This window comes from Thalassophryne amazonica, chromosome 10, assembly GCF_902500255.1.
Source record: "Thalassophryne amazonica chromosome 10, fThaAma1.1, whole genome shotgun sequence".
NCBI classification, from domain to species: domain Eukaryota; kingdom Metazoa; phylum Chordata; class Actinopteri; order Batrachoidiformes; family Batrachoididae; genus Thalassophryne; species Thalassophryne amazonica.
Window position 1 is genome coordinate 18,554,972 of NC_047112.1, and position 24,903 is coordinate 18,579,874.

Here is a 24,903-nt window from a genome sequence, read left to right on the forward strand (position 1 = left end):
TTACAGCTGCAAATCCTTTTATTCATTTTTTTACTACAAGTATACAAAACTTGACAGACAAACTTATGAAAATGGGTTGTATTTACAGGAGTGTTTGAGGTGAAGACAGGCATGCTGTGCTGGTTCTGAAGTGGAAAGAGGCAGACGCCCATCATGCCGAGGACTCCACAGAGGCCGACTGGTTAGCAGGCTGAAAGGAAGGGGGGGGGGGAAGAAGGAAGTGCTTGAGTTGGAGAAGAAACTATCCATAAATTAGAGTTACTGCAGCCTGACAATGTTGTGGAAGATCATGAAAATTTTATGACAAACATGTCTGACTTTCACCAACTATAGTACTGTACACTGTTCCTGTTTATAAAGGTATCCACACCTGTGAGAATAAGTATTAATAAGCACAGTTTATCAATGTTCTGACCATGTTCTTCTCCATTCCACCAATAAGACAACTCTGTTAAAGTGTTAAGACTCTTTACAGTTGATCCTCTACAACACTGTCCTGAAGGTAGGACTTGCCTCCTCCTCCTCCTGGACTCCACTGCTGCCATTAACTGTGGCATCCTGTTTTGATTGTTTAGCATCAGTGTCCTTAACTGGACTCTCCTCCTCTGGCTTCCTCTGTGCAAAAACAAGCCACAACAAAAAAGGTAGTCTTTGGACTTCAACAGCCAACTAACTTCAACAACTGTGATGCCAGTTGACATCTCAAATTCCAGTACTACAAAAACACTACAAACACCTAACTGCTGAAGACATCTGCCTTAACTACACCACAGTAAACAAAACGGGTAACTATCAAGAAATGTCTTCACACTTAGAAGAGATGCTGTCATCTAAACCTGAACATGGTCCATCCTTGTGTACACACAATTGAGATTAAATGATAATTTAACAGGTTTCTTCGTTAATGACCAGTGAACACATTTCCTCGCTCAATGGGGTGTTTAAAGTCTGCAATATGTACAGTTAATTTGACAACTGAAGCATGTTCACCTTTTTCCTGACTAGGTGGGAAATGTCCGAAACTGCTTTTGAAGATGTGGCACCGTCAGATGATTTAACAGCAATCTGGAGAGAAATAATGAAACTTGAAGGCTGGTTTTACACCTTAAAGTGATTAATACAGTTACAAACCTGACTGGCTGTAAATGAGCCACCGTTTTCACATGGGAACGCTGATGATGTTGAGGCCCCGCCCTGCAAAGAAGTTAAGCAGTTATTTATGATGTGAGGTTAGGGAGAACACAACAAACCAAATTTTGCACATTCACAGGACCAAGTGCAACAGGAAATATTACCACTTCTAGTCATTACACTTTTGGCCCGCAAACTAGAAATCAAACATTCCTTAGGTCAATGAAGTTTAATATAATTGAAATATAAGAAAATTGGCTTGATGATGGAAAAAGTCATTGATATGGGACTGGATGGGGTTGAATTATTTATAAAGAACAGGTTGAATAAAAAAGGGGGAGGTGTTGCCTTATATGTAGATAAAGCTTTAAGATGCAGCGAGATTGAATTATGTCAAGTATTATAAACATATTGGAATATATAACAATTGAAATTCATGTAAAACAAGCGAATAATATGTTACGTTGTATCTATAGAACACCAGGATGATGTCTCGACACATTCAATGAAAAACCTGTTGCCATATTTAACCATTCTGATAAGTGAAAATAATCTGTGGCGATTTTAATATAGATTTGTTAAAGCCGAATGGACACCAAAAAACAGACTTTATCCATACAATGTACAGTAACTATCTTTTCCCTGTAATTATAAACCCAAGTAGAACACTGGATACAGTTACATTGATAGACAATATATTTACAAATAAAATTGACTGAAATAGTTGGTGGCCTTCTCATAAATGATAAGTGATCATCTTCCCGTTTTTTCAATATTATTTTGGGACTCAAACTAAAGACTCCTACATTTAAAATGATAAACAGAACATCAGGAGCTATGGCTGCCTTTAAGGTGGAACTTGGGAACAAGACTGGACTGAGGTTTTTGTTAATGAAAACCCTAATAATGCATATAATGCCTTTTTGTCAACTTTAATTTCATTATATGAGAAACATTGTCCCGTAGTGAAAATTACTAGAAAGCACCAGTGGTTAAACCAAGGATTACAAAGGGAATAGAGGATGCATGTTTAAAAATAAATAAGAGAGTCATAAAATATAGGACAAAAGATGCTGAAACAAAATATAAGTTACATAAAAATAAATTAGTAAATATTATAAGAATGAGTAAGAAAGAATATCATACATTATTGGAGCAGAACAGGAGTAACACACAAGAAACATGGAAAGTATTAAATAGTATAATTAGAAAGGGTTCCAAAAGGAAGGAGTATCCAGACTATTTTATAGCAGATAAAGATATTAAGACTGATATAGAAATAGTAAATTAATTTGAGTTTTGTACATGCTGGTTATAACCTTGCAAAAGAAATTCCCGAGTCAAGAATTTATGAAAGACAATTATCAAAAACTCTTCCATGTTTATTAATGCTGTAAATGATAGAGAAATACTTGACATTGTGAAAACACTTAAAAAGTCTACAGATCATTTTGATTTTATTAAAAGTATTATAGAGTATATAGTGCAACCATTCACATACATTTGCAATTTGTCTTTTCGAACCGGTATTTTTCCTTCAAAAATGAAAATAGCAGAAGTTATCCCTATTTATAAAAATGGAAAAATATATAAATTGACCAATTACCGACCTATATCATTACTTCCACAATTCTCAAAAATTTTTGAAAAATTATTTGTTCATAGACATGATAAATATATTGCTAAATAGTTGAACACCTCCATGACCAGTGAAAGATCAAGGACTGAGACGTCGCCTGGTATGGCGGAGCCGGGGTCCCACCCTGGAGCCAGGCCCGGGGTTGGGGCTCACGCGAGCGCCTGGTGGTCGGACCTTAGCCCATGGGGCCCGGCTGGGCTCAGCCCGAAGGAGCAACGTGGGCCCGCCCTCCTGTGGGTTCACCACCTGCAGAGGGCGCCATGGGGGTCGGGTGCAGAGAGGATTGGGTGGCGGTTGAGGGCGGGTGGCCCGGTCCATGCTCACAGCCCCTGGCTGTTGGGATGTGGAATGTCACCTCACTGGGGGGCAAGGAGCCTGAGAGATACTGACTAGAGATAGTCGGGCTCACCTCCATGCACAGCATGGGCTCTGGTACCCGACTCCTGGAGAGGGGCTGGACGCTTCATTTTTCTGGCGTTGCCCACGGGGAGAGGCGGAGAGCTGGGGTTGCATTGCTTATTGCTCCCCAGCTCAGTCGGCATGTGTTGGAGTTCACTCTGGTGAACGAGGGGGTCGCATCCCTACGCCTTCGGGTCAGGGACAGGTCTCTCACCGTTGTCTCGGCCTATGGGCCGAGCAGCAGTGCAGAGTACCCGACCTTCCTGGAGTCCCTGGGAGGGGTACTAGATAGCGCTCCAACTGGGGACTCCATTGTTCTCCTGGGGGATTTCAACGCCCACGTGGGCGGCGACAGTGAGACCTGGAGGGGGTGATCGGGAAGCGCGGCCTCCCCGATCTGAGCCCGAGTGGTGTTCAGTTGTTGGACTTCTGTGCTAGTCAGTTTGTCCATCACAAACACCATGTTCGAGCACAAGGGTGTCCATAAGTGCAAGTGGCACCAGAACACCCTGAGCCGGAGGTCGATCGACTTTGTAGTCGTATCATCTGACCTTCGGCCACGTGTCTGACACTCCAGTAAAGAGGGGCAGAGCTGTCGACCGATCACTACCTGGTGGTGAGTTGGATCTGCTGGGAGGGGAGGAAGCCGGTCAGACCTGGCAGGCCCAAACGTATCGTGAGGGTCTGCTGGGAACGACTGGCGGAACCCTCTGTCAGGGAGGTCTTCAACTCCCACCTCCGGGAGAGGTTCTCCCAGATCTCGGGGGAGGTTGGAGACATGGAGTCCGAGTGGACCATGTTCTCCACCTCCATTGCTGATGCGGCCGCTCGTAGCTGTGGTCGCAAGGTCTCTGGTGCCTGTAGCGGCGGCAATCCCCGAACCCGGTGGTGGACACTGGAAGTAAGGGATGCCGTCAAGCTGAAGAAGGAGTCCTACTTATCTTTGGTGGTAGGTGGGACTCCAGAGGCAGCTGACAGGTACCGGCAGGCCAAGCGTGCCATAGCCCGTGCGGTCGCAGAAGCAAAAACTTGGGTCTGGGAGGAGTGTGGGGAGGCTATGGAGGAGGACTATCGGTCGGTCTCGAAGAGATTCTGGTAAACCGTCCAATGCCTCAGGAGGTGGAAGCAGCTCTCCACCGGCACCGTTTACGGTGCGGGTGGGGAGCTGTTGACTGACTGGGGATGTTGGGCGGTGGAAGGAGTACTTTGAGGATCTCCTCAATCCCATCGTCACGTCTCCTGAAGAGGAGGCAGAGACTGGGGACCCAGAGGCGGACTCATCCATTACCCAGGCGGAAGTCACTGAGGTGGTTGGAAAGCTCCTCGGTGGCAAGGCTCCTGGGGTGGATGAAATCCGTCCTGAGTACCTTAAGTCTCTGGATGTTGTGGGACTGTCTTGGCTGACATGCCTCTGCAACACTGCGTGGCGATCAGGGACAGTGCCTCTGGATTGGCAGACCGGGGTGGTGGTCCCTCTGTTTAAGAAGGGGGGCCGGAGGGTGTGTTCCAACTATAGAGGATCACACTCCTTAGCCTCCCCGGTAAGGTCTATTCCAGAGTACTGGAGAGGAGAATTCGACCGATGGTCAAACCTCGGATTCAGGAGGAGCAGTGTGGTTTTCGTCCTGGTCGCAGCACACTGGACCAGCTCTACACGCGCCATCGGGTGCTTGAGGGTTCACGGGAGTTCACCCAACCAGTCCACATGTGTTTTGTGGATCTGGAGAAGGCGTTCGACCGTGTCCCTCGGGGCACCCTGTGGGGAATGCTCCGGGAGTACGGGGTCCTTTGCTAAGGGCTATCCGGTCCTTGTACGACCGCAGCAGGAGCTTGGTTCGTATTGCCGGTAGTAAGTCAAACCTGTTTCCAGTGCACGTTGGCCTCCGCCAGGGCTGCCCTTTGTCACCGGTTCTGTTCATTATTTTTATAGACAGAATTTCTAGGAGCAGCCAGGGTGTAGAGGGGGTCTGGTTTGTGAACCACAGAATCTCGTCTCTGCTGTTTGCGGACGATGTGGTTCCGTTGGCTTCGTCAAATCAGGACCTTCAGCGTGCACTGGGGTGGTTTGCAGCTGAGTGTGAGGCATCGGATGAAAATCAGCACCTCCAAATCCGAAGCCATGGTTCTCGACCGGAAAGAGGTGCTTTGCCCTCGCCTCAAGTGGAGGAGTTTAAGTATCTAGGTGTCTTATTCATGAGTGAGGGACGGATAGAGCGTGAGATCGATAGACGGATCGGTGCAGCGGTCGCTGTATCGGTCCGTTGTGGTGAAGAGAGAGCTGAGTAGGGGGGCAAAGCTCTCGATTTACCGATCGATCTACGTTCTGATCCTCACCTATGGTCATGAGATTTGGCTCATGACCGAAAGAACGAGATCGCGGGTACAAGCGGCCGAGATGAGTTTCCTGCGCACGGTGGCTGGGCGCTCCCTTAGAGATAGGATGAGGAGCTCTGTCACTCGGGAGGAGCTCGGAGTCGAGCCACTGCTCCTCCACGTCGAAAGGAGTCAGTTGAGGTGGCTCGGGCATGTCCCATTGGAAGGAGGCCCCGGGGAAGACCCAGGACACGCTGGAAGGATTACATCTCTTGGCTGGCTTGGGAATGCCTTGGGGTTCCCCCGGAGGAGCTGGGGGAGGTGTGTGTGGATCGGGACGTCTGGGCGGCTTTGCTTGAGCTGCTGCCCCTGCGACCCAACTCCGGATAAAGCGGAAGAAAATGGATGGATGGATGAATTGAACAAAAAGTTTGTTTTTGCCACTAGACAAATTAAAAACCCTGTTGCAATCAGGGTTAATAATATTGAAAGAGTATGAAAATAAATTTCTTGGAGTGGCAATCGATCATATGCTTTGTTGGAAACCTCATATAAACAATGTAAAATCTAATGTCAAAAACTATTGCTATACTTTATAAAGGATGTCCTTAACAAAAAGTCACTATACATTATTGTTCATTACTACTTCCATATATTACCTCATATCTCTAGACAGTAAGTAACACATAACTCTTCCTATTTTTAGGATGCAAAAAACCTATAAAGATTATTAATGGATCAAATTATAGGGAATCAACTAACGCTTTGTTTATTGACAGCAATGCCTTCAAATTTGATCATTTAGTGGAATTTAAAATGGCACAGATAATGTATAAAGTACACAATAATTTACTTTGCCGCAATATTCAGAAGCTGTTTGAAATCATAGAGAGTCAATATGATTTGAAGGGAACAAGTATTTGCAAAAAATGTAAGATATGAACAAATATAAAGCAAAGATGTGTTTCTGCAAGAGGTGTTAATTTATGGAATAGCTGAATGAATTGAAAAGGTGTACTTCATTTTCATTATTTAAAAGCATGTTTAAAACTAATATTACAGAACTATATAAATCAAATAAGAATAATGTAATTTTTGGTTGTATTATGAAATTGTATTTATATATTTTTTCTAAAGTGCTTCAGCTTTTCTTTTTCGCTCTTATATTTCATATTGTTGAATTTGTTTTATAAAAAGGTTAGGCACAATCAGCTTGAGCTTCAGCCTATACCTTTTTGATTAGTGTCATCCCTTTTTGAAATGTTTTTTGTTGAATGTGTGTGTATGTATATATGTAATTGCATTTCATTTGGGGGGTTAAATGCTAATCAAATAAAGTTATCATCAGGACTTCAGAGATGGATCAAACAGGCCTAGAAAGTGTATTGTAGTGTTGACAAACTATTTTGTGATGTGTTGATTAAGTATTTCAGTTTAACTGTCCACTCAAGTTATCTGACAACCAGATTAAAAAAAAAAAAAACACACCACAGGAATTCAGTGTTCAACTACCAGTGTTTTTGGGCCCCACACATCCTAAAGTGCAGTTGGATAAATCAACTTTAATGTAGGACACATGCACACTTAACACTTTAAAGGTGCCTTCATTTGAGTCACTGCAGCACTGTGCAGACAATATTTTAGAGCATCATTAATGTGAAAAGCTGCAATCTAAACGTGCAATTCATAAATGCTTATTTCCCCCCCATGACTGCAGTGTGCACCTTATTCAATAATGTGACACGAACCAAAGGGCAATGAGTATAAATAGCATTATATACAACTCTATAGATTCAATACATTAAGATGAGCATTCTTTTTAGAGTAGTAGAATGCCAGTGGATAGTCCAAGTCTTTGATTTACCATTTGGAAAAGTTTGAACAATGAGAAGTTTAAAAATGAAGTAATTTCATTTAAGTCAGCATATCCAGGTATTTTTGAGAGATTTGTTTGTAAAGTTGAATCAAAGCAAAATTTCATCTGCACTTTATAAGAGAATCTCAGTCATGTCTGCAGCACATTCTGGGGGGAAAAAAAAACAACAAAAAAAAACATGTTGTGAACTCCATCTTACTGATTAGTGTACTATGACATCCCTAATGGTACCAACACTAACTGAAGCTGTGATAACCCCAGAACCATCACCTTCAGAGAAACACTGGAACTGTGTACATTTAATCCAGATCCACAGGCCTATAGTTATCAGATACATTTGTCCATCTTAACTGTATACCCACACTGATATGAAAGAACAAAGCAATATTTTCCTCATGCTGCTCCTACTGTAAGGCTTTCTTAACAAAAACTGCAGGCTGGTATAACTTTGTACCCATACGTCCTGCTCTGAAAACTCAGTTGCTTTAGCAAATCCATCATACTGCACGGACAAATCTAAGCCAGGATTTAAAAAAGTCTAAGATGGTCATTGTAGCCAGTTTCAACATTGTTCCCATGACTGGAAAACTACGCAAGTGCCAGGTTTTCCAGGATGCACGAGAACCCTGACTAATATGAACTTCTGAGCTCACAGGTTTGAACGCCTCTGTGTCACACTCACTAGTGTCTGCTGAATGGCCTGAGAGGCCGTGCTGGCAGTTTTCTGGCTTTCCTTAGCATCTTCCACCTTTTCCCTGATGTCAGGCAGAAGCTGCTTCAGCTCCTCCAGCTCCTTTTTCTCTTCTGCTGCGACATCTGCTTCCTCAATTGCCTTCTGCAGTAGGGCTTGTGAGGGACAGCAGTCATGCAACAGTGTTCCAGACAAAGTGGGTTTTACAGAAGTCATGCCATCTCGTTAAAATGAATGCAGCATAAAAAAAGATATTTGCTGAAAACTCTGGTCTGCAGTGGGAGGAAAGCACATGCTTACCCAGGCGGGTCTCGATGACCTTTATGGAGCTGTTGTAGTGCTGGATGGCCTGGCTATACTGATCCATGTAGCACAGGGTCGTGGCCACCTGGTAATGAGTTTCAGCCAGCAGACGACTGTGGGGAGGCAGGTGCTTCAACTGAAGGGCAAGGCACTCCTGGAAGTCTTCCAATGCCTGAGGATAGTTACCTGGTGCAGAAAGACAGGACAACCTCAATGTTGCAGCTTTTCTACAAGGTAAGACCCAAGTTATCCATCATTAGTATAGAAGGTAACTGACAATCTTGCAAATTTTGAAACAAGCAGCAAATTTGGCAAAACTTGAAAAACCCATTTGGCCACTTTATTTTTCAATATGATTGGAGCATCTTTTAATTTTGACCCCTACCTGGCTACAAATTGAAAATTTGACTACATTTGTCTAATCATAAATATTCCAAAAAGGTATAGTTTGGACCATCTGTGACTGAATGTTATGGAGTAAAAACGGCAAGAATGGTGACAAAGGTGAAGAGTTAAAGCTGCTCCAATTTTGTGGTGCAAATTATTGGTTGACCTGCAGGGATTAATAAATGGAATAGTTTTGAATGCTTGGTCTCCAAAGTAAAATGAAGCAATGTTGGTGTCCATTGGCTTCTATGACTGTTGCCCTGTAACATAACATGGTGCAAACTATTCTTTTAAAACCCTATTAACTCAACCAATAATTTGCATAACCTTTTATCAAAATTGGAGCAACTTTAACTTTTCACCCCTGTACAAACTAAAATTGACCTTTCTGGGTATGTTTTACCCCATTCAGTCAGGTAGTCCAAACTACACCTTTATGATCAGATGAATAATGTGATATAGTTCTCAATATGATTGGAGTATCTTAATTTTGACCCCGACATGGCTGCCAATTGAAAATTCAAGTGGCCACTCTAACAAAAGAGTAATGTCTAAGGAGTATTGGTGCTTCCATCACTATTTGCAGGATTTCTCTGTAATTGTCTGCTGCACTACAACCCCTGGCAATAATTATGGAATCACTGGCCTCAGAGGATGTTCATTCAGTTGTTTAATTTTGTAGAAAAAAAAAAAAAGCAGATCACAGACATGACACAAAACTAAAGTCATTCCAAATGGCAACTTTCTGGCTTTAAGAAACACTAAGAAATCAGGAAAAAAAAAAAAATTGTGGCAGTCAGTAACAGTCAGTCTACATCTAAAAAGGAGTGATCACACCTTGGAGAGCTGTTGCAACAAGTGGACTGACATGAATCATGGCTCCAACATCAGAGATGTCAATTGAAACAAAGGAGAGGATTATCAAACTCTTAAAAGAGGGTAAATCATCACACAATGTAGCAAAAGATGTTGGTTGTTCACAGTCAGCTGTGTCTAAACTCTGGACCAAACACAAACATGGGAAGGTTGTTAAAGGCAAACATACTGGTAGACCAAGGAAGACATCAAAGCGTCAAGACAGAAAACTTAAAGCAATATGTCTCAAAAATTGAAAATGAACAAAACAAATGAGGAACGAATGGGAGGAAACTGGAGTCAACGTCTGTGACTGGAACTGTAAGAAACTGCCTAAAGGAAATGGGATTTACATACAGAAAAGTAAACGAAAGCCATCATTAACACCTAAACAGAATCTACATTGGGCAAGGTGATGATGCTGGAACTTTTGTTTGGTGCCGTTGCAATGAGATTTATAAAGATGACTGCCTGAAGAGAACATGTAAATTTCCACAGTCGATGATATGGGGCTGCATGTCAGGTAAAGACACTGGGGAGATGGCTGTTATTACATCATCAATAAATGCACAAGTTTACGTTGATATTTTGGACACTTTTCTTATCTCATCAATTGAAAGGATGTTTGGGGATGATGACATTTTTCAAGATGATAATGCCTTTTGCCATAGAGCAAAAACTGAAAACATTCCTTGCAAAAAGACATAGGGTCAATATTATGGCCTGCAAATAGTCTGGATCTTAATCAATTGAAAAATCTTTGGTGGAAGTTGAAGAAAATGGTCCATGACAAGGCTCCAACCTGCAAAGCTGATCTGGCAACAGCAATCAGAGAAAGTTGAAGCCAGATTGATGAAGAGTACAGTTTGTCACTCATTAAGTCCATGCCTCAGAGACTGCAAGCTGTTATAAAAGCCAGAGGTGGTGCAACAAAATACTAGTGATGTGTTGGAGCGTTCTTTTGTTTTTCATGCCGTAATTTTTTCCTCAGAATTGAGTGATTCCATATTTTTTCCCCTCTGCTTGGTAAAAAAAAAAAAAAAAAAAAAAAAAAAAAAAAAAAAAAAAAAAAACAGTACTGACTGCCACAATTTTTTTTCCTGATTTCTTAGTGTTTCTTAAAGCCAGAAAGTTGCCATTTGAAATGACTTTAGTTTTGTGTCATGTCTGATCTCCTTTTTTTTTTTTTTTTTTTTACACAAAATTAAACAACTGAATGAACATTCGAGGCCGGTGATTCCATAATTTTTGCCAGGGGTTGTACATCAGATTTCTGTCCATGTGACAGCAGCTAATGTTGAGTAGATTGGCTCTACCTGCCATACATTGATTAGTCTGCAATCAAGTGATGTCAACTGACCAAGACACAGCACACCAGAGTCATACTTTCATTTTTTTGAGGGCTCAACTGCTACCTGCATTTACAAGTTGCAGTCATGTTGAAGTGGAGATCATTTTTGTGATGTCATTAATGGCAAGTACAGTAGTTGTAGACCGGTTCCATTGATAACCGTTCAATATGCAAAAACTAAAAGCAATCAGGGTGACCAACAATAAAGTGGATGCAACACTGGCTGTACCTGATTCAGCACCAACTTCACCCAGTTTCAGGTAGGCCTGGGCTGCCATCAGCTGATCATCTTTATTGTCCTTTCTGTGCAGAGAGTGATCAAGCATTCCTTCATCACTTCACCGTCACGTGACATTAAATGCTTTCAAAGCCTAGATTTTGCACATTTCAGTTTATGACCTGCCACCAGGATGAAACCTTTCCTTGTACCTTTTGTAAATTACTTTAGCCACTTCAAGCATTTCCCATGCCAGCTGCAAGTTACCAACCTCCTCCTCTTCCTGAAAGGACAAACACACATCACCACAAGAACCTTGTAACAGCTGCAAAAATCCCCATGTCAAAGCCCAGACCTTTTCTTCACTTGTTCCCTCCCCTTCCTCCTCATCGCTATCATCATCTTCACCCTCATCTGCAAAGATCACAGGAGAATTAGAGAACTCCTTCCTCCATACACAAACAACCCACCAGGTCAGATGGAGTACCCTTCACCTTAAACACCCACAAGTGACTTCCTGAAAAGGTTTCCCAGCTTGTGCTCCACCCACTCAAACTGTGCTCCATGTTTAAAGATCTACTACCCTCTGCATCATCATCATCTTGTACTGCTGCAGTGCCAGACTCATCTCCTGCTTCCTTCACGTCACTCTCAGGTTCACACACAGGAGACTCTGCGGGACCATCGGTCACAGTAGCAGCACCCAAGCTTCCCTTGGAAGCTCCCTGGACTGGCTGAGGCTCTTCCTCTTTCACAGGAGGATCGGATTGTTCTCCTGATTCAGTCTCAGCATCTTTGACTGGAGGTTCTGTTGCACTGGCCTCTTCCTTCACCTCAGCAGCCCCATATCCTTCTGTCGATTCCAGCTTGTCAGCCACTTCCTTCTTTGCATCCTCTGCCATGGCATCATAAACCTGCTTTCGCAGCTCCTCTCTGGTTTTTTCTGTGCCAGGAGTTTGTGGCGTTAGTCTAACCAGCAGATGGGTCATCTTGAAATTACAGTTTGGCCATAACATTTAAATCTGTGCTAAGAAGCTACACACAGTAAACAGATAGGCTGCTGTTCCTTCCAGTTACATATAGGGGCGACATAACTACCTGGTTCCCAATCCAAAAAACCACAGGTGGTGTCTGAGCTTATAAAACTAAGTTCACCTTTTAGATAAAGTCAAACAGTTTATTAACTCTAAAAACCAATTAAATCTATTCTTGTTGGGGACATGTGTGCAGACTCAAAAAAAGAGGTTTGAAACCAGCAATTTAACAGATTCTCTCTAGTTGTGTTTAGAAGATTTTTGGCAACAGCCTCTCACACTAACTTTAGCACCTAACATTACTAAACCATTGTCATTTTAGATAAAAGAATCTTACTGCAGTGCCACATTTGAGATGTTTGGGGGTGGGCTCAATACGAACTATACGGTTCAACTCATGTGGGATTGATGATACTATCACTAAAGCACATCTGACAACTTTTGAACTAAAGCCGATTAAGTTAATAACCGCATTCACAAAAAATGATGTTTGCATTTTGTTACTTTAGTGTGTAAAAATCCACAATTACTAGATGTCTTCGACGTTCCACTGGTAAGACACTGACCGTTGAGGTTGCTCGCACTCTCAATGTTTGAGTCACTTGGTTGTTGCTCTTCCTCCGATTCTTCAGGGACTCCTTCCAGGGCATTACCAAGAACACTGTTCTCCATCCTATTAAACACCCCACAACAGATTAATAACAGCACACAACATGAAAAATGTAAGTTTTTTTTTCTCTCATCACACCAACCTGGCAAGCTCCAGGAGGGACTTCCCACACAAGAAAAAAGCTTCACCACACTCATCTGCAGTGTCTCCATACTTTGATGCCCTAAATAAGTCAAAAAGGATAGCTATAACATCCCAAGTAGAAATACTGAAAGACAACACACTTAATAGCTAATTTAAGAGCCACAAGATCTACAAATTATGGAAAATGAGAGCAAGTGCCAAGTACAGAAATGGAACAGCTGGTTTCATTTAAAAACAAACAAAAAAAATGTACATTAAAAAATGTGATCCAGATTCTTGTATTACATATTAGTTTCATAAATATTAAACATTAAGGCTCTGGTGCAGACATTTCAGTGGTCAATGGATGTTACTTTTGGGCAGAGTACAGACTAGAGGCCAGTATTACCAACCAAAACCCAAAGCACTGGTTTTCATGGGTGATCTTTAGTCCCATTTTAGAGAATTGATGGTTCAAGAGACATCAAGATGAGGGAGATAATGGTCCAGTGGTTAAAGCGTTGGGCTTGAGACCAGAGGATCCTCAGTTCAAATCCCAACCTGACCGGAAAAATTAAGGTCCTTAATCTCCTAGTTACACCTGGTGTGTAGTGAGTACCTTGTATGGCAGCACGCTCACACTGGGGTGAGTGTGAAGCATTATTCTATGGCGCTTTGAGCATCTGATGCAGATGGAAAAGCACTAACTAATGCCGTCCATTTACATCAAACACATCTGATAAGAGGTACCACATTTTCAAACAAAGCCACAGAATACCCAATTTAATTTCCTGTGACTCAAAAAATATAAAGTGCTGTTACTGGTGGAATATCAGACCTCAAACCAAGGTCAAGGTCCTTGACTGGGTCAAGCAACCCAGTCCAGTTGAAGATTCAAGCTTCCCTACGACCTCAAAAAAAAGTTTAAAAGCAGACAGAAATAAGTACGAGTACACTGCGGGTCATATCTGAGGGACAATGCTTCGGCCCCGATCAGTCAAATATGCTGCCATCAAGTTACCATGGAACAATGATCAACGTTTGTATGGTACAGTTAGTCTTTAGTTTGTAATTTTAGAAAAAAAAAAGTAGAGCTGAAGTTGCAGGACACCACTTCCATTGGCATTTGAAAAAGGCAAAACGCTTGAGCTTCATGCAACGTTGGGTGATCGGCACCTGACCCTGCCTTCCAGCACCATCACACTCGAAGTTTCTGGGGCAAGCCCTACTACCCGACAGCCTACATTACAGACCTGTCATATGAGGTTTATTAGAAAACTAACCGGCAGTTTGTTTTATTTATTATATATATACATATATATATATATATATATATATATATATATAGATATAGATTTGAATCACATGCGATTACACCAGACATGCTTGAACCCTCGTGCGCATGCGTGAGTTTTTTCCCCCACACGTGTCGGTGACGTCATCCGCCTGTGGGCAGGCTTTGAGTGAGCACTGGTCCAGCCCTCTTGGCTGGAATCCTTTGAGACGCTGCTGGAAACGGCGCGTGTTGCTTTATCAAAATTTTTTCAGGACCTGTGAGGGATATCCGAGTGGACACTATTCGAGAAATTCAGCTGGTTCTCGGTGAAAAGTTTAACGGCTGAGAGATTGTGGAGTTTCTTTCGCTTTAAGGACAGCTCACAAAGTGGATCGGCGCGGCGCGGTCGGAGGTGGTGTCCGTCTGGCTGTTTCGAGCTGAAGACATCCTAATTTAAGGCTCTGTTCACCCAGGTTGTCGTCAGAGAACAGAGAAGTTTCAGAAGAAGTCGGCATGAGGAGTTTATGCGGACATTCCACTGTTAAAGGAGATTTTGTAATGAAAGAACGTGCGGACGAATTTGCCAAGTCGGTTCCGTGACGACGACGCAAATCCGTCTGCGCCGCAACAGGAAAAACACCTCCGTGTTGAAAACCATTTGTAAAATTCAGGAGGCTTTTGATGGCTTTCAACAAGTGAGTATCTGAGAAATTGTTTAACAGCTGGGCATGTTCCAACTTATCCGTTAAGGTTTCCAATGGAGGCGTTTTTCCTGTCGCGACCCCCCGCGGTCGGGTCCAGCCCGACATGCGAATCTGCCCGCACGTTCTTTCATTACAAAATCTCCTTTAACAGTGGAAGGCTTCCGTTTTGCAATTTGCAACAGTTGCAATTTTCTGTGTTCTGCTGTATCTGTTAGCTGTTTGAACTGAGCTGTTTGAGTTCTTTGAATTAAGTCTTTTTCAAGACTTTTTTACTTTTTTTTTTACTTTTTCACCGTGCTCCAACGCCTAAAGAAGACCTCTAACGGTCGAAGCATCGCGACGGAGCACTTTTATCAGCTAACCTTCATCAGCGTTGGCAAGCTAACTAGCTTGCTAACGCTTTCGTTTTTATTTTATTTTTTAGCACTGTTGTCGTGCTGCTCCACAGCCTGCCTAGTGGATTTTTATTTTATTTTAGCACTGTTGTGTGTTACCTGTGCTGCTCCACAGCCTGTCCAGTGGATTTTTATTTTATTTTAGCACTGTTGTCGTGCGTTACCTGTGCTGCTCCACAGCCTGTCCAGTGGATTTTTATTTTATTTTAGCGCTGTTGTCGAGCGTTACCTGTGCTGCTCCACAGCCTGTCCAGTGGATTTTTATTTTATTTTTTAGCACTGTTGTCGTGTGTTACCTGTGCTGCTCCACAGCCTGTTCAGTGGATTTTTACCTGTGCTGCTCCACAGCCTGTCCAGTGGATTTTGATTTTTATTTTTTTTTTTTAGCACTGTTGTCGTGTGTTACCTGTGCTGCTCCACAGCCTGTCCAGTGGATTTTTATTTTATTTTTTACCACTGTTGTCGTGTGTTACCTGTGCTGTTCCACAGCCTGTCCAGTGGATTTTTATTTTATTTTTTACCACTGTTGTCGTGTGTTACCTGTGCTGTTCCACAGCCTGTCCAGTGGATTTTTATTTTATTTTTTACCACTGTTGTCGTGTGTTACCTGTGCTGCTCCACAGCCTGTCCAGTGGATTTTTATTTTATTTTTTAGCACTGTTGTCGTGTGTTATCTGTGCTGCTCCACAGCCTGTCCAGTGGATTTCTATTTTATTTTTTACCACTGTTGTCGTGTGTTACCTGTGCTGCTCCACAGCCTGTCCAGTGGATTTTTATTTTATTTTTTACCACTGTTGTCGTGCGTTACCTGTGCTGCTCCACAGCCTGTCTAGTGGTTTTTTGTTTTGTTTTGGCACCGTTGTCGTGCGTTACCTGTGCTGCTCCACAGCCTGTCCAGTGGATTTTGATTTTGATTTTATTTTTTTTAGCACTGTTGTCGTGCGTTACCTGTGCTGCTCCACAGCCTGTCCAGTGGATTTTTATTTAGCACTGTTGTCGTGCGTTACCTGTGCTGCTCCACAGACTGTCTAGTGGATTTTTATTTTGTTTTAGCACTGTTGTCGTGCGTTGCCTGTGCTGCTCCACAGCCTGTCCAGTGGATTTTTATTTTTATTTTATTTTTTAGCACTGTTGTCGTGCGTTACCTGTGCTGCTCCACAGCCTGTCTAGTGTCGGATTCCCTGTTTGGGAATCCGCTAGCTTAGCGTAGCTACTAGCTCTTAGCCGTTTTAGCATGGCGGCTTCTCCTGTCTCTCCCGTACTTTTCTGCTCTGGGTGTGAAATGTTTAGTTATTCCTCGGCCTCTTTTAGCAGTAACGGTACTTGTAGTAAGTGCAGCTTATTCGTAGCTTTGGAGGCCAGGCTGGGCGAATTGGAGGCTCGGCTCCGCACCGTGGAAAATTCTACAGCTAGCCAGGCCCCTGTAGTCGGTGCGGACCAAGGTAGCTTAGCCGCCGTTAGTTCCCCCCTGGCAGACCCCGTGCAGTCGGGAAAGCAGGCTGACTGGGTGACTGTGAGGAGGAAGCGTAGCCCTAAACAGAAGCCCCGTGTACACCGTCAACCCGTTCACATCTCTAACCGTTTTTCCCCACTCGACGATACACTCGCCGAGGATCAAACTCTGGTTATTGGCGACTCTGTTTTGAGAAATGTGAAGTTAGCGACACCAGCAACCATTGTCAATTGTCTTCCGGGGGCCAGAGCAGGCGACATCGAAGGACATTTGAAATTGCTGGCTAAGGCTAAGCGTAAATTTGGTAAGATTGTAATTCACGTCGGCAGTAATGACACTCGGTTACGCCAATCGGAGGTCACTAAAATTAACATTGAATCGGTGTGTAACTTTGCAAAAACAATGTCGGACTCTGTTGTTTTCTCTGGGCCCCTCCCCAATCAGACCGGGAGTGACATGTTTAGCCGCATGTTCTCCTTGAATTGCTGGCTGTCTGAGTGGTGTCCAAAAAATGAGGTGGGCTTCATTGATAATTGGCAAAGCTTCTGGGGAAAACCTGGTCTTGTTAGGAGAGACGGCATCCATCCCACTTTAGAGGGAGCAGCTCTCATTTCTAGAAATCTGGCCAATTTTTTGGGATCCTCCAAACTGTGACTGTCTAGCGTTGGGACCAGGAGGCAGAGCTGTGGTCTTATACACCTCTCTGCAGCTTCTCTCCCCCTGCCATCCCCTTATTACCCCATCCCCGTAGAGACGGTGCCTGCTCCCAGACCACCAATAACTAGCAAAAATCTATTTAAGCATAAAAATTCAAAAAGAAAAAATAATATAGCACCTTCAATTGCGCCACAGACTAAAACAGTTAAATGTGGTCTATTAAACATTAGGTCTCTTTCTTCTAAGTCCCTGTTGGTAAATGATATAATAATTGATCAACGTATTGATTTATTCTGCCTAACAGAAACTTGGTTACAGCAGGATGAATATGTTAGTTTAAATGAGTCAACACCCCCGAGTCACACTAACTGTCAGAATGCTTGTAGCACGGGCCGGGGCGGAGGATTAGCAGCAATCTTCCATTCCAGCTTATTAATTAATCAAAAACCTAGACAGAGCTTTAATTCATTTGAAAGCTTGTCTCTTAGTCTTGTCCATCCAAATTGGAAGTCCCAAAAACCAGTTTTATTTGTTATTATCTATCGTCCACCTGGTCGTTACTGTGAGTTTCTCTGTGAATTTTCAGACCTTTTGTCTGACTTAGTGCTTAGCTCAGATAAGATAATTATAGTGGGCGATTTTAACATCCACACAGATGCTGAGAATGACAGCCTCAACACTGCATTTAATCTATTATTAGACTCTATCGGCTTTGCTCAAAAAGTAAATGAGTCCACCCACCACTTTAATCATATTTTAGATCTTGTTCTGACTTATGGTATGGAAATAGAAGACTTAACAGTATTCCCTGAAAACTCCCTTTTGTCTGATCATTTTTTAATAACATTTGCATTTACCCTGATGGACTACCCTGCAGTGGGGAATAAGTTTCATTACACTAGAAGTCTTTCAGAAAGCGCTGTAACTAGGTTTAAGGATATGATTCCTTCTTTATGTTCTCTAATGTCATATACCAACACAGAGCAGAGTAGCTACCTAAACTCTGTAAGGGAGTTAGAGTATCTTGTCAATAGTTTTACATCCTTATTGAAGACAACTTTGGATGCTGTAGCTCCTCTGAAAAAGAGAGCTTTAAATCAGAAGTGTCTGACTCCGTGGTATAACTCACAAACTCGTAGCTTAAAGCAGATAACCCGTAAGTTGGAGAGGAAATGGCGTCTCACTAATTTAGAAGATCTTCACTTAGCCTGGAAAAAGAGTTTGTTGCTCTATAAGAAAGCCCTTCGTGAAGCTAGGACATCTTTCTACTCATCACTAATTGTAGCCAGGATTGTAGCCAGGCTGACAAAGAGTCAGAGCTCTATTGAGCTGAGTATTCCATTAACTTTAACTAGTAATGACTTCATGACTTTCTTTGCTAACAAAATTTTGACTATTAGAGAAAAAATTACTCATAACCATCCCAAAGATGTATCGTTATCTTTGGCTGCTTTCAGTGATGCCGGTATTTGGTTAGACTCTTTCTCTCCGATTGTTCTGTCTGAGTTATTTTCATTAGTTACTTCATCCAAACCATCAACATGCTTATTAGACCCCATTCCTGCCAGGCTGCTCAAGGAAGTCCTACCATTATTTAATGCTTCAATCTTAAATATGATCAATCTATCTTTGTTAGTTGGTTATGTACCACAGGCCTTTAAGGTGGCAGTAATTAAACCATTACTTAAAAAGCCATCACTTGACCCAGCTATCTTAGCTAATTATAGGCCAATCTCCAACCTTCCTTTTCTCTCAAAGATTCTTGAGAGGGTAGTTGTAAAACAGCTAACTGATCACCTGCAGAGGAATGGTCTATTTGAAGAGTTTCAGTCAGGTTTTAGAATTCATCATAGTACAGAAACAGCATTAGTGAAGGTTACAAATGATCTTCTTATGGCTTCGGACAGTGGACTTATCTCTGTGCTTGTTCTGTTGGACCTCAGTGCTGCTTTTGATACTGTTGACCATAAAATTTTATTACAGAGATTAGAGCATGTCATAGGTATTAAAGGCATTGCGCTGCGGTGGTTTGAATCATATTTGTCTAATAGATTACAGTTTGTTCATGTAAATGGGGAATCTTCTTCACAGACTAAAGTTAATTATGGAGTTCCACAAGGTTCTGTGCTAGGACCAATTTTATTCACTTTATACATGCTTCCCTTGGGCAATATTATTAGACGGTATTGCTTAAATTTTCATTGTTACGCAGATGATACCCAGCTTTATCTATCCTTGAAGCCAGAGGATACACACCAATTAGCTAAACTGCAGGATTGTCTTACAGACAAAGACATGGATGACCTCTAATTTCCTGCTTTTAAACTCAGATAAAACTGAAGTTATTGTACTTGGCCCCACAAATCTTAGAAGCATGGTGTCTAACCAGATCGTTACTCTGGATGGCATTTCCCTGATCTCTGGTAATACTGTGAGAAATCTTGGAGTTATTTTTGATCAGGATATGTCATTCAAAGCGCATATTAAACAAATATGTAGGACTGCCTTTTTGCATTTACGCAATATCTCTAAAATCAGAAAGGTCTTGTCTCAGAGTGATGCTGAAAAACTAATTCATGCATTTATTTCCTCTAGGCTGGACTATTGTAATTCATTATTATCAGGTTGTCCTAAAAGTTCCCTAAAAAGCCTTCAGTTGGTTCAGAATGCTGCAGCTAGAGTACTGACGGGGACTAGCAGGAGAGAGCATATCTCACCCGTGTTGGCCTCCCTTCATTGGCTTCCTGTTAATGCTAGAATAGAATTTAAAATTCTTCTTCTTACTTATAAGGTTTTGAATAATCAGGTCCCATCTTATCTTAGGGACCTCGTAGTACCATATTACCCCATTAGAGCGCTTCGCTCTCAGACTGCGGGCTTACTTGTAGTTCCTAGGGTTTGTAAGAGTAGAATGGGAGGCAGAGCCTTCAGCTTTCAGGCTCCTCTCCTATGGAACCAGCTCCCAATTCAGATCAGGGAGACAGATACCCTCTCTACTTTTAAGATTAGGCTTAAAACTTTCCTTTTCGCTAAGGCTTATAGTTAGGGCTGGATCGGGTGACCCTGGACCATCCCTTGGTTATGTTGCTTTAGACGTAGACTGTGGGGGGGTTCCCATGATGCACTGTTTTTCTTTTTGCTCCGTATGCATCACTCTGCATTTAATCATTAGTGATCGATCTCTTTTTCCTGGTTCTTTCCCTCAGCCCCAACCAGTCTCAGCAGAAGACTGCCCCTCCCTGAGCCTGGTTCTGCTGGAGGTTTCTTCCTGTTAAAAGGGAGTTTTTCCTTCCCACTGTGGCCAAGTGCTTGCTCATAGGGGGTCGTTTTGACCGTTGGGGTTTTTCATGATTGTTGTATGGCCTTGCCTTGCAATGTGGAGCGCCTTGGGGCAACTGTTTGTTGTGATTTGGCGCTATATAAGAAACAAGTTGATTGATTGATTGATTGATTGAATGTCCGCATAAACTCCTCATGCCGACCTCTTCCGAAACTTCTGTTCTCTGACGACGACCTGGGTGAACAGAGTCTGAAATGTGGAATTTTTCAGCTTGGAACAGCGAGACGATGCCACCTCGGAGCGCAGATCACCGTCAGCCGTCCTTAAAGCGACAGACCAAAATCTCTCATCAGCTGTTAAAATTTTTACAGAAAGCCAGCTGAATTTATCGAATGGTGTCCACTCAGTTGTGCCTTACAGTTTTGAAAAAATTTTGATCAAACAAAGCAGCAGTCTGAGCCATTCCTAAACAATGGAAAAAAAAAAAAACGAGGGTGGGCCACTCCTCACTCAAAGACTGCCCACAGGCGAATAATGTAACCGACAGGCGTGAAAACACTCACATGCCCACGAGGGTTCAAGCATGTCTGATGTAAACACACGTGATTCAAATCCATATGGTTTTTGAAAAAAAAAAAAATAAATAAGGTCAGATACTTTTCTAATAGACCTCATATCTTGATGATTTAGCTGCCGTATGCTCTGTTTCCATTGAGTGATTCAGGTTGGAACAATTAAGTCTGACTTGCGCTTCCACTGCCAGCAGTAACCTTTTTTGGTTAAGCAAAGCATGTTGATGCTGACATGCACGTAATGAAGCGCACATGCCGACTGCTGAAAAGTTGACACATGCTGTCGTGAATGAATGAAGCGCCATGACTTTCTTGTTCTGGGACAAAACGCAGACATTCTCTGGATCAGACTGAGAAACACACCTGGAGCAGACAGAGGGCTTTATTTTAAAACCACCTCATTCCTTTAGCCATGACAAAGAACTTAAATATTTTCAGATGTCAGTTTCCAAAAAGTTTGTCAGGCTGTGATGATGAATCCGACCGAAACGGCATAACAGATAAGATTATGACGTTACATTTACGTACTGTGTGAACGATATTTGAGACAGTCTGAACCATCCCCCTTAATTGTGGAGCCAATCAATGCACAGCAGCAGATTAGCGCCTCCCTTTTGTAACGAGACCATAATTTGTGACCCCAGCTGAAGAGTGCCCCCCCCCAAAAAACTTGGTTATGTCGGTACCCGTTCTTAAATCTGGATGCGGAAATGCACAGTACGCCATTATACTGTAGCTGACACGTTCAGTAAGTTCTGTGGTCGTCTAGAACATGTCAATATGCACCGGGGATAAGTTTCATATGCTACACATTGGTTTAAAGCAAGGTACTCATCAGTTTTGGGTATGCTTGACATTAGTAACGTGTGTCAGCAATTGTACAACGTACCTGCAACCTATGGTCCACGTATGTGTCATACACTGGCATGTGTTGAAAATATACATGTACAAGATTTTTTGATGGCCTCACCATACTACGATGTACACAGAGTGCTTTTAACTTATACAAAACTTAGATGTACGCCAGCGCATTTTTAATACATCGGCATACACAGGCAAAATCATCAAGTCATGACAGGGCCTTTAGTTCAGCAACACCGTTTAAGTTAAAATAGCACTCACAGCATGCTGCAGGCATCCTGGAAGACACTGACAGCAGAAACTACATCCCCCATCACCAGATGCCTGTTCCCTGTGCCAATCAGCTTCTTTGCTTCCTCCATGACGTCATGACTGCAGAGAGAAGTTGCACCTGACAACCAAAAAGTTCACCTACACATTTAATAATAGCAGCCAGGCTTGTTGTGTAGACATCTACCTGTCAGCGGCAGCAGCCGATGAGGAGCAAGGCTTTTCCTCTGCACTGAGGAAAGAGTTCAAAACTGAGCAGTTAGTTTGTGAAGCTTTTCATCATGTAACAGCACAACTATTTCTAAATCTAAATCATGCTTCTACACATCTAAAGTAGCAGCTACACATGGATGTTTACATTAGAACTTATAACCTGCTGTTTACCACAAGAGTGACGGCCTACTTTAGTATTCAATAACATTCCATTTGAAGTCAACTGGACAGACATGTAACCAACTACAACTTTTTTTTCTGGGGAGAGAAATTCTGATTCACTTCACCTTGAAGCACGGTACAGTCACATGCCCAGTTCTGGATCATTGCCAGTTCCAGATCACTGCTGTAGTATTTGCGCCGCCGTTTCTTGTAATCAGCGTGAATAAGCTAATATTTGGTACCAATGGAAAGACCGATTTGTCTACAAACGACCACAAGCTCGACTGGATCCACCCATCTTTGTGATCAGCAGAAGAATCAAAACATCCTGGTCTCCGTGGTGTGCACGCGTTTTCTGACTCACTCATTTGTGCAAGTGTGAAAGTGACGATCTCGAAGACGTAGCAAAGGTGAGTTAGCCATTCGGTGTCACTGGTTCTAGAGTGGGAAGTTACTTACATGGGTAGAAAATGTCTGTGTTATGTCTTGCTGTTAAATTGCTGCACGCATTTATCTGACGTGAAAATTTGCCGGCTGTGGATCACTGAAGCAGCAGTCTCGTGTCAGTACTTGTGACCCATGTGTACTTTGGGGGTCATCAATGTCACAAATGGGCATGAATGTGGGTTTTTTTTATTTTTTAATTCGGGAGAAATCTCACCTCCACATATTTAAAACCCTCCGTTGCTCTCCATCTCTAACAACATAAGGTGCAAAATGATAGCAAGTTGTAGGGATGAGACAATCTCCCGATCAAGGCTTGCATGCGCATTCCATCGATGCGTGTTTATCGTTGTGCGCAGAGAATTCCCCACAAAGATCGCTTCTTTCATTGTCTCGCTGGGGTTTTGTCCCATGGAATTCCTTGTAATGACGTAGGCAGGAAGTTCCTGTCCGGTTCAATTCTGCTGTTTCTTTCATGTACTTTGTACGTGCTGAAAATTTTGCTCAACTTTACCAAGCGTAAAAACCACGATTGCCTTTACAGCACTCATTCAAAGGTAAGTAGCCCTAAAATATAATATTTCGTGGACATAATGATGAAGTTTCATGACAATCTGAAATTGAGAACGCAAAAATGACCGTGCGTAATTGATCTATAGGAAAAAATAGATTTTTTTTTTTAAGACTAAAATTACCATAGCTTCTTTATTTCTTAAAGAATCTTGGTGTCAATTTCTTTGTTTTTTCAAAAGAAAAATTTATGGACTTTAATTTTTTGTCTCGTCCCTACAAGTTGGGGCATCTTGTACTATGCTGACCCACTTCATTGAGTTAAAAGCTTAGGGGGAGATGTCAAAATCCAAGAATGTTTATTACCACAGATTTTTATTTTATCTTCATTTATTATTTAAAAACACTTCATTTTTTGCTCGTAAAAACGTATTACAGTACCTTTCGAAACTAAGTAAATTCTCATTTAATAAGTATAATTTATAGCATTTTGTGTTCAAAACACATTATGTGTATCATTCTGCATTAGAAGGGCTCCAGCCAGATGCCAGGAATGACCCTAAAGTGGCACAGAGTGACGTGATCCAGAACCGGACAAAGTGATCCATTTCCGGCAAATATTTGCACCACACATAATGTGGCTTCACAATTTAAGTAGAATGGCTACCCCATACTGACTTTTTCAGCTAGATAACATCCAAATACCCAATAAAGGATATTCAGTTGCATTATGGCTCCGTATAGCGGGACTTTCAAAAAAGTGATCCAGAACTGGGTAACTGACTGCACTTGTTAGCCAACTAGCTGCTCGCTAGAGAGAGTCATTAGTTACGGCTACTTAACCAGAGTTTACCAACACAAGGGAGCTGTAAGTGACCCCAAAAACCTCATAACTAAAATGAGTAAGGTTTTGTAAAAACACCGAAACCAGAGCGAATTCAAACGTTAAATGAGGTCACCGTCGCTAGCCGCGCAGACGCAGGACGAGCTAGCTGTGTTACCTTTCAACCTTACACACACACAAACAGGACGGGGTTTTACCTCCCAGACTCTGACGAAGCTGACGGCTCCTCTGGCATATTTGTGTTTTTTCCAGGGACGCAAGCACTGGTAAAGAAGAAGCAAACTAATGAGAAGAACGAGAGGGAGAGAGAAAAAAAAAAAACACAAACACACG

The 24,903-nt window shown here is 42.4% G+C and overlaps 1 protein-coding gene across 2 annotated transcripts; it reads right to left on the minus strand.

Annotated features, from left to right (window-relative positions):
- LOC117518392 (nuclear autoantigenic sperm protein-like) lies at window positions 1-24,903 on the minus strand. 2 transcript variants are annotated; one of them, XM_034179500.1, is made up of 14 exons: window positions 24,768-24,903; window positions 22,585-22,629; window positions 22,389-22,499; window positions 12,949-13,029; window positions 12,763-12,869; window positions 11,518-11,576; window positions 11,375-11,445; window positions 11,175-11,248; window positions 8,350-8,538; window positions 8,041-8,204; window positions 1,132-1,194; window positions 991-1,065; window positions 514-615; window positions 1-190 (listed from the first exon to the last, which is right to left on the minus strand). In XM_034179500.1, the coding sequence occupies exons 1-14, from the start codon at window positions 24,803-24,805 to the stop codon at window positions 152-154; spliced, it is 1,218 nt and encodes a 405-aa protein (XP_034035391.1). In that variant the 5' UTR covers window positions 24,806-24,903; the 3' UTR covers window positions 1-151. The 2 variants fall into 2 exon arrangements, with proteins under 2 accessions (XP_034035391.1, XP_034035392.1); XM_034179501.1 differs by lacking the exon at window positions 514-615.

Coding starts and splice junctions, on each gene's coding strand:
- LOC117518392 (XM_034179500.1), bottom strand. CDS start 24,805: ATGCCAGAGGAGCCGTCAGCTTCGTCAGAGTCTGGGAG. Junction 13,030..22,388: donor CAGGATGCCTGCAGCATGCT/GTGAGTGCTATT, acceptor TGACTTATTTAG/GGCATCAAAGTATGGAGACA. Junction 1,066..1,131: donor GCTCATTTACAGCCAGTCAG/GTTTGTAACTGT, acceptor ATTTCTCTCCAG/ATTGCTGTTAAATCATCTGA.